Source organism: Euleptes europaea, chromosome 1 (genome assembly GCF_029931775.1).
Source record: "Euleptes europaea isolate rEulEur1 chromosome 1, rEulEur1.hap1, whole genome shotgun sequence".
Lineage (NCBI taxonomy): Eukaryota > Metazoa > Chordata > Lepidosauria > Squamata > Sphaerodactylidae > Euleptes > Euleptes europaea.
The window spans coordinates 105,488,465-105,506,043 of NC_079312.1; the positions used below are offsets into that span (position 1 = coordinate 105,488,465).

General features: G+C 42.9%; 1 protein-coding gene across 1 annotated transcript in view; it reads left to right on the forward strand.

Annotated features, from left to right (window-relative positions):
- HTR4 (5-hydroxytryptamine receptor 4) overlaps positions 1 to 16,511 on the forward strand; it is a 222,617-nt gene extending 206,106 nt beyond the window's left edge. The window contains exon 7 of the mRNA XM_056862763.1: positions 16,414 to 16,511. Within this exon, the coding sequence (XP_056718741.1) occupies positions 16,414 to 16,501 (88 nt within the window). The 3' untranslated portion in view covers positions 16,502 to 16,511. The remainder of the gene's footprint in view (positions 1 to 16,413) is intronic.
- Positions 16,512 to 17,579: the final 1,068 nt, after the last annotated feature.

A 17,579-nucleotide genomic window follows, 5' to 3' on the forward strand; every position in this document is an offset into this window, starting at 1 on the left:
TCTTTTTAATCAGGCCTCGGATGAGTACCTGCATAAATACAAAAAGGACCGGGCCGTCGCGAAGTCTTTGGGTATCACAGCACCCACATCTTCAGCCCCAGCATTTCGGCCCAGATACACGCCCAGACAAAATCCCTCTTTCTATAACGGGATACCGATTTACGCTCTACCAGTTTTCGGGCCAAAACCGCCAATCCTTTCATGCATCGGATCAAAGGCGGTTCCCTTCCAAGAATAGGGGAAACGGGGTGATAGATCCCCACAGGGCAGACCAAACCCCCAAAAGGGGGCACAATGACTAACTGCCCCACTTTCAGAGTTACCTTCCTTACGGTTCCTGAATAGATTGTTTGCATACTATTCAGAATAGATTGTTTGCATACTATTCAGAATGGTGCCTTATTTCGGCCGATCAATGGGTGTTGTCCATAATAAAGAAAGGTTATTTCTTGGAATGGCTTCATTGTCCTCCTTCTTTGCGCCCTCCGCCAAGGGATGCACAGGCTCCTCAGGTGTTGAAAGATAAAATAGCAGAGTTGCTCCAAAAGGGGGCAATCAGCCAAGTGCCAGTGGACCAGTGTGACAGAGGGTTTTACTCCCACTACTTTCTAATAGACAAGAAAGGGGGTGGTAAGAGGCCCATTTTGGATCTCAAATGAATGAACAAGTTTATTCGTGTCAGACCCTTCCGAATGGTGTCAGTCCACGAGATTGGGACCCTGTTGAGCCCTGGGGCATTCTTTGCGGTGATGGACTTCAAGGATGCCTATTTTCACATCACCATTCATGAATCATGCAGGAAATTTCTCCACTTTTCCTGTGAAGGTGCCCGGTTTCAATACAATGTTTGCCCTTCGGGTTGGCTACCACCCCCCGAGTGTTCACTAAATGTGTAGGGAAGGTAATCGGTTACCTGGCTCAGCAAGGGGTTGTTATATTCCCCTATCTGGATGACTGGTTGGTGGTTGGCTCTTCCCCCAGCGAGGTCACACAGAGTGTCGATATCATCTTATGTCTCGTGGACAAATTGGGGCTAATTGTTAATGTGACTAAGTCTAGAATAGAACCCACGCAGACCACTGAATTCATTGGGGCAGTACTGGATTCCCAACAGGCCAAATTATTTCCACCCTTTCAGAGAGTAAGGGCAATTCAATCTATGGTAGAAGCCTTCCAAAGGAATCGCTTTCAGTGAGTTATTCGCGTCCAGAAGCTTTTGGGACTTATGGCTTCCACCACGGCAGTGGTACCGCTGGCCAGGCTTAGGATGAGGCCTCTGCAATTGTGGTTTTTGCAGCATTTCCGGCCAAATGTGGATAAACAGGGCAAGATGCTCTCTATCCCTAGGGTGGTAATATGGTCCCTGAATTGGTGGGGAGGGGACTGCAACCTGCTTATAGGGCAATTTGGAGTGCCATCCCACGATGCTCAGCTGTTCACAGATGCTTCCCTGATGGGTTGGGGGCGCATTGTGACCACCTACAAACCAAGGGGAGGTGGTCCATGGAGGATGCCCAGCTGCATATTAACCTTTTGGAGCTCAGGGCTATAAGGTACCCTCTGGTTTCTTTCACAGGGACACTGCAAGGAAAATGGATCCTGATCGCGACAGACAATGTCGTTGCAAAGTACTACATAAACAAACAGGGTGGTACAGGATGAAGACGGCTCTGCGAAGAGGCCATTTTCATTTGGGAGTGGGAGGTTCAACACCACCCCTCTCTTATGGCCATTCATATTGCAGGACAATCAAATGCTGTGGCCGATGCTCTCAGCAGAGAGTCGGACAGGCTACACAAATGGTCATTAAACGATCACATTCTGGATCAGGTAGTGGCTCATTGGGGTGCCCCCTCTGTGGACTTATTTGCGACGGAGGCAAACACAAGGTGCCCCATCTTCTGTTCAAGGGCAGCACGGGATCCATGATTGATAGGGGATGCGTTTCAGATCCCGTGGACGGGGCAGTTGATGTACGCCTTTCCCCCAGTCCCTCTCATCCACAGAGTGGTAGGCAAACTGGCAACAGAAAAGGCCCGGGTGATCCTGATAGCCCCGTTCTGGCCAAAGAGGCCATGGTTTCCCCTGCTGTGGAAGCTGGCCCAGGGGCGGTTTTGGGAACTCCCGGTAGCCCTGGGCATGATATTGATTGGCAACATGTGGCATCACAACCCTGCTTCGCTCCACCTCACAGCGCGGCTCATCTAGTAGTGGGGGACACCCCCAGTGCAGTCATTGAGGTACTGGTAGCTGCTAGAAAACCCTCCACCAGACGTTCCTATAGTAGCAAGTGGAAGGGATTTGAGAGGTGGGCAGTGGACAAAAGTCTTAATCCAAGTTCCTGCCCTCTAGCTAGGGTGCTCGAGTATCTTTTATCCCTTAAGGAAAAGGGGCTGGCGAATTCATCGGTGAAAGTTTATTTAGCGGCTATTTCGTCGCTACATGAGGGAGTGGGGGGTCGGTCTTTGTTCTCCCACCCCTTGTGTAAACATTTCCTAAAAGGTCTTAATAACATTTTCCCTCCGGTTAGGGCACCTCTACCACAGTGGAACCTTACCAGGGTACTGTCTCAACTAATGACCAAGCCGTTTGAGCCGCTATCCTCCTGTGCGTTGTACTACCTCAGCTACAAGGTAGGATTTCTGGTGGCCATTACATCGGCCAGGAGGGTCAGTGACTTGTCTGCCCTTCGTCATGACCCACCCTTTCTTAAGGTGTATACTGATAGGGTGGTCCTCCATACTAGTGTGGATTTCCTTCCCAAGGTAGTTTCCACGTTCCATACTTCCCAGGACATAGTGCTGCCTACTTTCTTTCCGAACCCTCAAACGGATGAGGAAAGACGCTTGCACACGCTGAATGTAAGGAGGGCACTTTTATTTTATTTACACAGATCCAAGCAGTATCGGAAAGAGGATAATCTGTTTGTGTGTTTTTTGGGGCCAAAGAAGGGCCGTAAGGCCTCGTCACAGACCATCTCCCGGTGGGTGACCAAGGCCATCTCCATAGCATATCAGGTGGCAGACAAGGACTTCTCTCTGCATCTGAAAGCGCACTCCACCAGGGCAGTGGTGGCCTCGGCAGCATTCTTGGGTGCCGCTAGTCTGGTGGATATATATCGGGCTGCGAATTGGTCCAGCCTGGTTACCTTTGTTCGCCATTATTCCATGGATGTGGGCGTTCACTGCGACTCCTCCGTGGGTGTGGCAGTGTTGAATACAGTTCTGTAGGGAGTTAATAAACAAATTGTTAGTTGCAACCTTACTCCCACCTCCTGTGTTTCATTAGCGTGCTATTCTCCCATGTGGGACTGCACAGAAGCCACACCAATGACAAACAGTGTTGCTTACCTGTAACTGTTGTTCATCTAGTGGTCTTCTGTGCAGGCACACATTCCTCCCTCCATCCCCGCTGTGGGTTGCTCCTTTCTTCTAGGTCAATTCCGCAGCAGAGAAGTGGAGAACTGGAGGGACGGCCGCGCGCCCCTCCCCTATCACATGGCCGCTTGGGCGCAAAGAGCCTCGGACGGGGAGGGGGCACGAACTGCCCGAACATTCTAGAGCTTTCCAGCATAAGTTCTCCACAGCTGGCCTGCGCATGCGCAGGACCCGTGTGTGCCTGCACAGAAGACCACTAGATGAACAACAGTTACAGGTAAGCAACACTGTTTTTACGTTGATATAACGCTGTTCAATTTCCAATTAAACAAAGAAAGAAAGAAACAAAAAAGCCACCAATGACAGGGAAAGGAAATGGCCACTGTGAGGAAAATGTCTATTGTGTGGGTGGGACTGGGAGATTCCAAACTTTCCCACTCACGTGGCTGCCATCCAGGCTTTGCTGCAGTCTTTCCCAGCAAAGCCATTTTGTGACAGATCATGGAAACCCCAGAACACAAATGCACCACTGTGTTGTTGGGAAGCCCGGACCTCTCCCCCCCTCCCACTTCCCAACATAACGGTACCTGGGACAAACATCCTGTGTGGAAATGGTCAGAGAAGAAAGGGAACAAAGGAGACAGAGGAACCTGGAAGAAAGGCATGGGTCATAGAACGACTTGGAGGCTAATGGGTCAGAAGGCAAAAAAGGCATACAATTGCCCCGACTAGACACTGAGAGGCTTCCTGTGCCTTTAAGAGTCATGTAGCAGAGAGAATGCTGCCAACTGTGGCATATATGATGATTGCATTGTGACCAGGCAATCATAAGTGAAGCGCAAGAGGCAGTGTGGTGGTGTGCTGGGTTTGGCTTAGACAGTTATTTGGCTGCAGCCTTCCAGCTAAATAATAACGATAATACTGTACTGAACTGTGGCACAAAGTCCAAATCAAATTACAGGGCATAATGTAATGTCAAACTATGTTAATGAAGAAATGCAAAAGTGATGTCAAGGAGAGAGGGAAGTGCATGGATTTTGAACTAAGCCAGCTGAACATCCTCAGTTTCCCATTTTACAATAAAGTCCTGGCTTTACTCCTTTGAATGGCATTGGCTTTAACGTTCCCTCCTATCAGGAGTTCTCCATAAATAATTTTTTCCTCTTTCCCTGGTCTTTTGGCAAAAATTGTTCACTTTTAGCTGCTGCTGTTGACATTTGTGGAGTAAATGCCTAACAGAGTCATTTGTCAGATTAATTTCCCAAAAGAAATTGCTTTCTGTTGGGCTGTTTAAATACCAGATCCCCCCCTCCCATAGTGGATAATATGCTGTAAGGACCTACTAAATTCATGCAATGGGTAACAGGTGAAAAGCCGCTCTGGAAGAATAATGGAGGTCGGTAGTGGGAAGGGTGAATTGGCAGAAATCGCCCCCTTCTCTTGTGCGAAGCGCTCTTCAGCTTGCAGGAGCTGACGTTTTGATTCAGCCTGTTGAGTACCACTGCGCAAGGTGGTGATATTAATAACCATACTGGCCCAGTTTGTCTGATTAACAGAGGAATTCTCACCATTGATTGAAATCTATCAAAAACATAAGTTACTGAGACTGACTTTCCCTTGGGGATATTACCCTTAGTAACAAATCCAGGAACAATCAGTGTAACTTGGCTGAGACAAAGAGTCTGTATTTCAACAAACAAAGCTAACAACTCCACCACAAAAATTTCAGCATGGTTTTTCCCATCCCCCTGTTCTGAATGGACAGACTGCAAGTAGTTATTCCTGGGGTGGTTGTCTTTCTTTTCACTGGCGTTATGAGCTGAGGATTCACAAGGGCATGATCCTTTTTTTCCCCTTTCCATATCTGCAATTTATTTAGTTATTTATTTAATACCCCACCATCAATCCCCGGCCAAAGCTGGGCTCAGGGCTCCTAACAACATAACAATCCATAAATACAATGAACTCATCACAAATAAAATGATAAAACTATACAGATTCCTCTAAAAGATCAAAAGATAAATAACAGATGACGCTCATAAATAAAAGAGCCACTGCTGCTTTCAAGCAGCCAGGGCCCCCACATACTTGAAATTCTTAATAGAATAAAGTAGGGTGGAAAGGACAGGGAGGCCAGCTTAGATGGAAAAAAACCTAGCTGTCCTCAACCTAGGGTTGCCAGGTCCCTTTTTTCAACCAGCGGGAGATTTTGGGGGGGGAGCCTGAGGAGGGTGGGGTTTGGGGAGGGGCTTCAATGCTGTAGAGTCCAATGGCCAAAACGGCCATTTTCTCCAGGTGAACTGATCTCTATCGGCTGTAGATCAGTTGTAATAGTGGGAGATCTCCAACTAGTACCTGGAGGTTGGCAACCCTACCTCAACTGTAGGTCTAGTGGAACAGCTCAGTTTTACAGGTCCTGTGGAATCGTTTAAGATCCCACAGGGCCCTGATCTCATTGGGAAGGGAGTTCTACCAGGCTGGGGCCAGGGCCGAAAAAGCCCTGGAAGAACAGACCATAAAACACTGACAGCAAGTACAGGTCTCTCTCCCCCCCCCCCCCCCCGCCCCAGCTGCCGAGCTGTTTACAAAGGTCTGTAGTGGAAAGAACCATTTTGGTTCCAGATCCATGTCATCTATAATGTCAAGTTCCTCCTTAAGGTGACAAATATTAAGATGGATTTCCTTGTTTAGCATTTTGATTTTGTTTTTTAAGCATCCAAATGTGAATGTTTCTTTTTTGGAGCTACTAAATATCTCAGCTCTGCAGTTATAGCCTCATCTTCCCACACATAAAGAGGTGAGATCTAAACTGTTAAATCTGTTCAGAGAGAGATGTGTGTGCAGAATATATAATCTGCTTGGGGAAAAAAAAAACACTGCTTCTCTTCTTACCGGAATGTAACTAGGATAATAAAGCTGATCATTTCTAGGTAGATACGGTGCTGGTAAATGCTCCTGTATTTGGCCTGTATGGAAAAAAGCCAGAGCTGTCTGTGGAGACACATGAAGCATCTGCAAAGTCCTGTCAATCGCCTGCTTTGCTGCTGTATCAGATCAGACTTTATTGGACCCTTGTGGTAGAAACTTGGAAGAAGAGACACAAGTCACTTTGAAAACAGAGGGATGTGTACTGAATGATCTAAACCCCAAACTAGCAACCCTTTGTGACGAATAGAAATAATACTACACTGAGTTCAAGAGCAGGCTGGGTCATGCCCCATTAAGTACTGTAAACTCATTTCATGTGCTATATCTTATCAGGGAGATGATACATGTGAACTAAGAGCAACAAACAGTGGAAACTGGAAATGTCGTCATCAGGGCTTGGTTATGCTATTGTTTCCCAGAGAGAGCTTTTTGCTGTGATTCATACATAACAGGAGATGTTGGGCTATATGAAAACGAGTCACATAAAACTGTTGCCTTTAATACTAGCAGTGTGATTGTTACAGAATGAAGTAAATTTTGGCCTATCTTTGATGAGGCAAAGTACCTGGAAGAGACAGAAGTAGGGTTACCAGGTCCCTCTCCACCACCGGTGGGAGGTTTTTGGGGTGGGGCCTGGGGAGGGAAGGGTTTAGGGAGGGGAGGGACTTCAGTGCTATAGAGTCCAATTGCCAAAGCGGCCATTTTCTCCAGGTGAACTGATTTCTATGAGCTGAAGATCAGTTGTAATAGCAGGTGATCTCCAGCTAGTACCTGGAGGTTGGCAACCCTAGACAGAAGCATAGTCTGGTGCCTATTGTGTTTTGTAATGCTGTAGCAATTTTGAGCCATCATGTGACATGGTTTTTATAGCTATTGTATATTTGGTGTTTGTATATTTTTCTTCACAAAGATGGTGATGGGAGGATTGCCTCTCTTCCAAAACAGAGTGACTGTTTGAAAGAAGTCTTCCCATTGTTAAATGTTGGAGTGACAGCTATAATTCCACTGCTATTTCCACTTATAAAATAATGTGAGAAATCACAGGGTAAGTTCTGAACTGAGTTCTATACGACTGACATGCAGGCTAAATTACTGAATTAGTTGATGACAAATCTACAACCTATAAAAGGCTATGCAAAAATGTCCAGGTCTTTTTAAGCATCACTTCTGACAGCATCCTCTGAGAGATCTCCCCTCCTTGCTTGGCCCTGTCCTTAACAGGGATATCTCAAGACTGAAATTTAGCTTTAAAAATGCTGAGATATCCACAGTCTCGGTGTTTCTTAGATGTCATTCAGACACCCAGGGGGTGATGTACAAATATCAAGGGATAAATAGAGGTACTCTGGATTTTAGGATTTTATGCAGCCCCTTCTCCCCATTTGCTTGCGGGGGTTCTGACAAAAATAAAGGAGAGTTGTTTCACGCTGCTCGTCTGCACTGTGGATAAAATCCCAGGATTTCTGTCACAAGTAGGGTTGCCAACCTCCAGGTAATAGCTGGAGATCTCCTGCTATTACAACTGATCTCAAGCTGATAGACATTAGTTCACCTGGAGAAAATGGCTGCTTTGGCAATTGGCATTGAAGTCCCTCCCCTCCCCAAACCCCGCCCTCCTTAGGCTCCGCCCCAAAAAAATCTCCACCTTATTACCTTCTAATGAAGTTAATATTCAGCTACAAATAAACATGTTGTCATTTGTTCACTTCCTGCACAAAGAAGTATCTTTTCCATTGTAGTGGCCACGTTCCAGCTGGAGTAATAGAAGTAGGAATGTTCTGAGAGAAGCAGCCAATCAGATTTGCAGTTCAAGAGTATGGTCCCGCTTCAGATGTCTGTAAGCTTGACCACCAAACCATGGCTTGGTGATCAGTAGTGCTTTCTAAATTCCCTTCTTTACCTTCCCTCTGTCATTTCACATTAATTTACCCTCCTTTCCTGATTAGCAAAAGCTAGCTTTCTGCTAGTTTACCATGACAACTGAACTGGCATAGTCTTAGTAACTGCTGGCTCTAATTTGCCGTCTAAGCAGAGCATGAAATCAGGATCTAACCATGGTTTCAACCTCTGGATTGAGACCAAACTGTGATTGTCGGTCACTATGGTTATGCCAGTTTGGATATCACAGTAAACCTTAATTATTGCCAACCATATTGCCAAGACAGAACAATGTGGGTGGAAGCAATCCATCAGGCAGTCCCAAGTCATTAAGGGCCATAAAGGTAAGAACCAGTACTTTGAATTGAGCCTGGAAACAGAGGGGCAGCCAAGTAGATCTTTCAGCACAGGGTGATACGATCCCTGTATCCAGCTCCTGACGATAACCTGGCTGCGGCCTTTTGGACCAATTGAACTTTTTGAACAGTTTTCAATGGCAGTCACATGTAAAATGCATTAGTGTAATCCAACATGAATGTGATCACTGTGATCAAATCATACCTATCCAGTTGTCTATACAATATTACTTTCACTCTAACATGCATCTGCATATGCCTCCGTGTTCTGCCCCAGCTGTACAAGACATAAAATAATTTTGCTGATAGCTGTAGGAACTCCAAATTTTTACCTGTGTGCTTTTGAGAAACTGGCTCATACATAGCATTTAGGTGTTGCCAAAAATTGTTTTCTAATCCTTCTGTCTTCTAACACATGACTTCTGTACCCATTTGACTAAATTATGTTTGTTATATAACTCTGGAAATTCTCTAGACTTCTGCTACAGGGTCCACCAAGATTACATGCTCCAAAATAGGATGGATTCGGAAACAGGAAAGCTTTAACAAACAGGAACGTTTTAACAACCTAAAACAGTGTCCGGAAAGCAGAAAAAAAGGAAGAGGAACACATATATTTAATAGAAGTTTGCTCTGTCAGGACAGGAAGAGGAAATAAAAATATGCATTTTGTTCTTCAAACAAGTATCTCCCCTTTAAGACCTTCTGGATAAAAGAACCTTGAGACTGGTGGTAAAAGTGGAGTTTTGGCAAATGTTCTTAGCACTTGAGAGCAGTTTAAAAATACACTGATGTTTAATTTTCAAAAGATTAACAGATCCTTGGTTCCACAAGTGAATGATCCAAAAGTAATTATTGTAGTGAATGAATCTGAGAATGAAAAATTAAATAAATACTTGTCAAATAGCAAAGAATAAAATGAACCTTCAAATGTAAATACAAAAATGTTTAAAATCAACATGATTTGGGGAGGCAGGTAAATGGTTTCTCATTCAGGGAATTCAGGAGAATAATGCGGAAGCCAGAGTTGTGACTAAGAGGTAGATTCCATTTCACAGAAATGTTATGTAAAACCGCTCTGGGACCAGACAATCTGACTTTCAAATAATCCATGTAGCTGGACTTCTGATTTGCATAATATAGTAGGCATTCACTTGAATATTCATCGGTTTATTTGAAAAGCACTTGAGTAAATTATAGAATTTGTTGTTTAAAAAAATTATCAATAAAGATAACTGGGAGCCACCAACGGATTAGTGAAACTGGGAAATTTGTAAATGAACAACTTTTCAGTGACACTAGATGCAAACTTGAGGCCTTTAATCTCCCTAATCGTAGCCTACTGTAAAGTCGGTTGACCTCACTTAATCAGTGGCCCCAGGTATTTGCCAGGTAGGTGGACTTTGTACTGTGGCAGCACAGCACTCATGAATGATGAAGAGCTCTGTAATGCCACCATGTTTACATTCTGATATAAATATTCCTGGAAGTGCCATCTGCTACCTCAGTATGCAACAAAGAAGGGAAAAAAAATGTCTCAGATGTGTTCATTGTGTGTAGTGCATGAACTAATTCATTAAACAAAAGCCTCTGGGTAACAACAGTTACTTTAAATCCAAACTCTGCGTATGTAGTCAATTATTTTTCAGTGGTCTTCAAATTACCTCATTACATTTTAATTTGCAATTTAATCTACCCAGTCATCCAGTCAGCTCCTTGGGATAGGCTCCCTTTACTGGTGACATCTTGTGATTTCTTTTTGTTGTCTGCAAGTTTCTCCCACCACACTTTTCACTGTATTTTATATCATGTTAACTGGCATTTGTGTCATTTAATGTTTGACTGCTGCGGTGGTGAAAACTAACCTTTTCCTGTCCCTTTACTCCAGCGTGGTGTAGTGGTTAAGAGCAGTGGTTTGGAGCAGTGGACTCTGATCTGGTTTGATTCCCCACTCCTCCACATGAGCGGCGGAGGCTAATCTGGTGAACTGGATTTGTTTCCCCACTCCTACACACGAAGCCAGCTGAATGACCTTGGGCAAGTGACAGCTCTCTCAGCCTCACCTACCTCACAGGGTGTCTGTTGTGGGGAGGGGAAGGGAAGGTGATTGTAACCTGGTTTGAGTCTCCCTTAAGTGGTAGAGAAAGTCGGCGTATTAAAACCAACTCTTCTTCTTTCCTCCCCGTTAGTAGATTTCTTATCAAATAAGAGCATGCTTGCATAAAAAGGAACATGGTGATAAGTTGTGTACATCTTTTATAATTGTGTTCATTTTTTTTAATATAAATTTTTATTGGTTTTTTAAAACTATAAATTCTTCATAATTTTAACAACAATGTAAAAATAATATCACAATCACAATTACATTAATTGTTGTCTTGATTACCATTAAACATAAAAAATAAATCGACTTCCCCATCACCTCCATCTACCTCTTAATGAAGTGTTATTATCCTTCGTTAACATATTCTGATCCTAGTATTAATCTCATTCTAAAGTTTCATGTTATATAAAATTTTACATTCTGGATCAGAGTAAAAAGTAACCTTCCATTTTTCCCAGATCTTATACATTATCACAATGATTCCTTCAATTCTCCCCTTTTCCCTAGTTTCTCCAACTCCACCAGTTCTAACATTTAAATGATTTAATCCCTTTATTCTGAAACCTTTGTCCCTTTCCATTTGGCTGCATAAGATTGCAGCCAGTATAACATAAATTTAATCATATTAAACAACATCCTCTCCAATATTTTAGGGATATTTCCTGTTTAATCGATCTTATTTCAGTGTAAATCATATCCCAGATCCATATCACAAGTCCACTTAATTAAGCTTCCTCGGAGAAAAAACCAATATCCTTAGTACATTCCAACATTTTCCTTAAAGTAATAATCACATATTCCAGTATACTTTTATATCAATTGATAGTCTATATAAGGAGGACTTGTTTACATAATCCCAAAATGATGTCTAAATCTTAATTCCACTACATCGTTAATAGCCATGCCACCCATCCACACTGTCAAAGCCTTCCAATCCAGCAATCATATTTAAATCAGTCCTTTAACCATGGTCTAATACTTCCTTCTGCAACTGAAATAAGTCAGTCAGGTATGGGAACAGGATTTCTTTATGCTCTCTCATTTCCTCAGACAGGGTGCGTGTCCAAAAATAATTCTTTCTGGGCTTCATTTCCATCAAGGCTTCAATCTGTGTTCCTTGACCTGCTCTCTTCTTCCTTATATCCACACGTCCTTCCATGACTTTTTTAGATGAAAAGTCCATTTCTTGTATGTCTGATCTCTTTGTCACCAGCTGGTTACCTTCTTGGACTTCTGTCTTCTTCTTTGTATCCTTGTATTCTTCCATGACTTTTTGGACAGAAGAATCCATTACTTGTATGTCTGTATTTGTGGCCATCATTTGAATTTTCATGACTTTTATATCTTCTGTAACCAGATCCAACTTCTGATTACATACCTGTGATGATTGGTCAAGAGTCATCATCATTGAAATCAGTTGAGCCATCTGTGTTGATATCTGTTTTACTTGTTTAATTGTCGCCTCAGAATGTTTAGCAAGCATGTCCTGTACTTTTTTTTCCATGGTAAAATTCTGTAAAGTTTCCTTTAATTTCATAAGGGCAGGGCTATGAATTTAGCCAGATCAGGGAGAGGTTCCAGACATTTACATATGTAACTTAGTTAAAAAATTGATGGTCATCTAGCAGGAGTCCATTACATGTAGTTGATAGAGAATATTTCATTGACCAGCTTAATATCTTTTTCGGGTTGAAGAAGTGAGTATTTAAGCTTAAAATAACTTTTTAAAGTTGAAAATACCAACGAGTTTTACCAGACGCTCTAGATCGGCAGAACCAGGAAGTATTCCAGGAGTTGCCTCATCGCGGACCTTCTATCGTCTCTTCTCTATGGTTGTTACCTTCAGGAATGGTTTTGGTGTAACACGAGTAAGACGAATTTCCGGTCCTACGACCTTCTTCCTGTTGATTTGCTTGTAGAACAATAGAGAGGGATATTGAGTGAAGCACAGAGTCTTCCGGTCAAGAAATCCTCTTTGTTGTAAAACGTGGCTGGAGGACCTTTTTTACCCCAAGCAAATTCTCAAAGGTTTCTCCCTCCCCTTCCTTTAAGAACGTGTCGGATTGGCAGATCTTACATCAATCATTCAAGCTCGTTGTTTTAATTTAAGTTGATCAGTTTGATAAGGCTCCTGCTGCTTTGTCTGATGGATCTCATGCAGCAAAATCATCCAGTTCAATTAAGGGAGGGAAACGGTTACCAGGAATGTTTTCTTCAACCCCCTGTTATTCGATAACGCCAGTGAAAAGCGAAGGATTCTTATCTACTCACTTGGGCGTCTGGAGGTGAGGTTTTAATCTTGATTTAGTCCTTATGATGTTTATAAGGTGCTGGAGGGTAGATTCTAAAGCCGAAGTTGCGCGCTGGCGATTTCAATCCCTTCGTGCCCACGGGATCAAACGTCTGAAACTCCGGGGGACTTAATTAAGCTTCCTCGGAGTATTCAGGAGATCAAACCGCATATATGGCTGCAGGGAATTCCTGCTTCTCAGCCCACTTGCAAGGGCTGGATTGGGGTGCGGTAAAACACCCCAAATTACACGCAAACTTGGATTCTCCCCAGGAGCCCCTGGGAGGACGTAGCAATCAGCCCAGCGTCAGCACCGGAAGTCTTTTATAATTGTGTTCATTTTTTAAGGGGGCCAATCTGGACAGGGTACATTTAAGACATGACACTGCATAAAATGTGAACAGCACAAGCTAATCCTGGTAGAGAACATCTGTGCCATACGGGTACAAATTGGGCTGTCTGGCTGGATTCTGCATCCATTTGTGTATCTGCTGAGTATCCTTAAAAGTTCCAGTTATACCTTACATTTCAGAGTTGGCCTCAGAGAGGAGGAGAAGTGTGATATAAATTTGTAAATAAGGCATGCAGAAAGCCTAGGTTTGTCACCCAAGGTATGCTTAACAGGGGGCAACATTTTCTGTGTGATACAAATCCGTATCCCTTGTTCAATGACTATTGTAGGTATGGATAGAGTTGCTGGGGGGAGGCAGGTGCTTACTGCAGGGAGAGCAGCAATCTTTGTCACTATGCAATGACATCACCATTGTCTTTCCCATTCAGCTTTAGGAATTCCCATGTTTATTATAACATTGTGTCTTCTGACTGCAGTTTGAAACATTATAACAATTCGTATGTTTGTGCAGGTTTCACATTTGTGGGAGACCTGTTATTTATGCAACTCTTCTTGAAGATTTGAGTCATGTACATTTGATGTGTTTATGTTGCTAAAGACACAATAACAATTTTTATCCTCTGTTGTTCGGCAATTGCGCCCATTACACAGTTGGCTGTTGCCACTTTGTTCTTATCATTTGTTACTGTGTAACCCTTGTTCTGTTTGACTATGACATCACTTCCTGCATGACCTGGAAGCACCGGGGCAACGCTCTAGCACTCACCCAGAAACTCTCTAGAGTGTTGTCCCAACAAGAGATGGATTGACTCAATAAAGGAAGCCACAGCCCTCAATTTGCAAGATCTGAGCAAGGCGGTCAAAGATAGGACATTTTGGAGGACACTGATTCATAGGGTCACCATGAGTTGGAAGTTACTTGATGGCACTTAACATACACACTAAAGCTGGATAGTAACCCTTGTTGGCTCCATAGCTAGGTTTAAGAGGTGCTCAATAATGGTGGTCAAAGTTCTGGTAATTTTTCTGATGCCCGCTGATACTCAACTGGTTGGTGGGTGGAAGCAGGCTGGCAAAATGGGAGGGGTGGCAATATTCATTGGGGTGTGATGATGTCACTTCCGGTGCCACCTGGAACTGTCGGCATTGTACAGGGACAACGCCCTTCCCAGTCTTCAATCTCCTTCTGATTTCTTGGCGGCAGTCTCCCTTGGGTTGATGATGGAGCCAAGGAATTGAAAGTCTTCAATGATTTTAGTTTCCTCATTGTCAACCTTAAAGTTGTGTAATTCTCATGTAGTCATTACTTTTGTCTTCTTGATGTTCAGCTGTAGTTCTGCTTTGGCACTTTGGCTTTAGTAAAACATCTAAAATTAATATCCAGCTTTGCCAGTATAAAGACTACCACATTATTCTTGACTCCTGCATAACAAGGAACCTATGTATTCCAGTTAGCACTGGAGACAGATATGAATGACTACCAGCTTATACATTTTCAAATGAAAATAGTTTCCAGTGTGTCTCTTTCCCAGTACCCTTGGTGCAGCTGGAACTCTCTTTGCATGTCTTTAAATTAAAATAACACATATTCTATCATGTTATAAACTGCAGTGAAACTTTTCCTCAATGCGTCAAAACATTTTATTTCTCCCTTCCCCATTTGATCTTTCTTTGTTACTTCCCTCTTTTTGATCTTTGTTACTGACCATTTAGCCTGAAGAAAAGTTCTGGGGAACTGAAAAATTTGTTCACTGCCATGTAAGGTTTTAGTAGGTTCTGATGAAAGATATTATTCTTTTAGATTATTTTTTCTTGCAGACCAGCTGGTAGGTACCTTTGAGTCATGTCAGCTGCTTTCATTTCTGTACAGCTACTATATACACCTACCACAGTGAACTCTTGGCAGGCCATACAGTTACTATTGGCCATAAAACAGCGGTTGTTCTAGAAAGGACAGCTCCCCACCTGTGCCTAAAACGAGAGGAAAACCAAGCAGATGCTTCACTGCTTGCAATAACTGACATACAGTCATCTTAATCTTTCTGCTTTGTGTTTTTATGATGCAATTGTAAATTATGTTGTTTGCATTTGTAATTATAGAGCTGAACAGATGGTAGAAGGTTTATCCCAAGGCAAAAACATATTTTAAAATAGTAGAGTCTAGGTTCCCAAGCAGCTGTTAACTGTAACCCTGATTCGTTACAGTAGAGGATTATTTGCTCTCCACATGAAGCCAGCTGAGTGACCTTGGGCTAGTCACAGTTCTCTTTGAACTCTCTCAGCCCCATCTACCTCACAAGGTGTCTGTTGTGGGGAGAGGAAGGGAAGGAGATTGTAATCTAGTTTGATTCTTCTTAAAAGGGCAGAGAAAATCAGCATATAAAAACCAACTCTTCTTCTTCCTCTTCCTCCTCTCTTCCTCCTCCTAAATCAATTACAAGGACAAAGGACTTTGGGAGACAAGTATTGTACAGAACAATTAGCCATGAGTGATGTTATCAAAAACACAATAGACAGGTGTAATCAAAATCTGTCTTCATATCTTTGCACCTTCAGAAAATGTAGACATGTAAGACTATTGAGGCAGCATCATTTCAGACTTTACTTCAGCTTTATATACAGTTTGATCACATAAAGAGTGTCCATAAAGGCTAAACAGGAAGTATTGCTAGGTCTCTGGTAGCATTGGTACCTGTCTAATTCTAATCAGGTTGCACAGTTTTTGCAGAAAAGCCTTAAATATGCAAGGGCCTAAACCATGCTGTCTTGTTTGTAAGCAGGGTAAATCATGATTATTTCCAAGGAAAATCCATTCTACAACATATTTGCAAAAAACAACAACAACACCATGGTTGTATCTGATAATGAAACCTTTTAACATCCTATTGTTAGTTGCTTTGGTCCTAATAACTACTGGGTTATTAAAATAGTAATAGTAAAATAGAAATAATTGTGGATTTGGATTAAATGATAATTCATCTGCCTGCCCCCTCCAAATAATTATTTATGCATCTTGATTTATGACTGTTGAGCGCATGGATCCCGAGAAGCTACTTTGGGCATTTCAGAAACGATCCTCCAAGACATTTATTTCCTTGGTTCTAATTCAGTTTCCCCCCTTTCTCTAGGTACACAGTCTTGCACAACGGACATCACCAGGAACATGACAAGCTTCCAATCCACAATGACCCAGAATCCCAAGAATCCTGCTTTTGACTAAGGGCCCGTAACATGCTTCAACCTGCAGGACTGTCAAAACATTATCGTGGTCCAGGAACTTATTGCCAGATCAATGTTTGCTGGATTTCTACAGTGCTCGGTTGTACTGGTTTGACATGGGCACCCAAAAGCAAAGGTGTGCTTTCCAACAGGAAAGAGGGGGCACAGTCAGCAGTGGAGAAAGGAGATTTTGCCAAAGATTGATGCCTGGAAAGTCACAGTATTTGCAGGTGATAAGCAAGCAGTGACAATGCATAGACTTGAGTCCTATGCTTGCTCCAGTTAGCGAATTTGTGTGCATACGCACACAATTGCTAATATCAAATGACACTTTTGCTTTACCAAAAATAGGAATTGAGAGATACTTTTCAGCTATTTTCAATCGTGTTTGAGCTCTTACTTAAGAAACATGCTTACTCTGTGCATCAACAGAGGAGACAATCTCTCTTTTCTCTCAGTATGTCTGCTGGCTAAGATTAGGAGCACAAATAGCTGAAAGAGAGTGGAGTGTGGTCGAAGTCGAATTAATCATGATATGGACAGTCCATGAAGTCCTGCCGCATCCACCAAATTGTTCCATTGTGGGTGACATACAAAATTTTCACTAATCGCATGCAGCCTTTATATCCCACAACTTGTCAAGGGGTCCATTTTCGGAGAAGCTTTTGTGCAGTAATGCTTTGAAGAGAAAGATGGCCAAGAAGCAGGAGATGTAAGAAAATAGTAGTTCATGTGTCGCTCCCCAAGTGTAGCTCATTAAGCGAACTACGTGCCATCTTGATGTGTAGCTATGTACTTCTAAACACCCTGTATTGCTGAAGGGTAAATTTGAAAGATGGCCCAGTGGAGGGTTTGTTAACCCCTGTATTTGCCCTCAGCTCATTTTGCCACAAGGCCAGCCAGAGTGAATGCCATGAATGCCGTATCTATCGGGTGACTTTCTGCTTGCTAGGGTTCACTGTATATCAGTATTCCAAATTATAATGGAGTCAGAGCCCACATTTCACGAAAGAGGCAAACGGTCAGCCATGACCAGATGAGAACCAAGTGGCAGAAGCAGACAAAAAGTTGGATT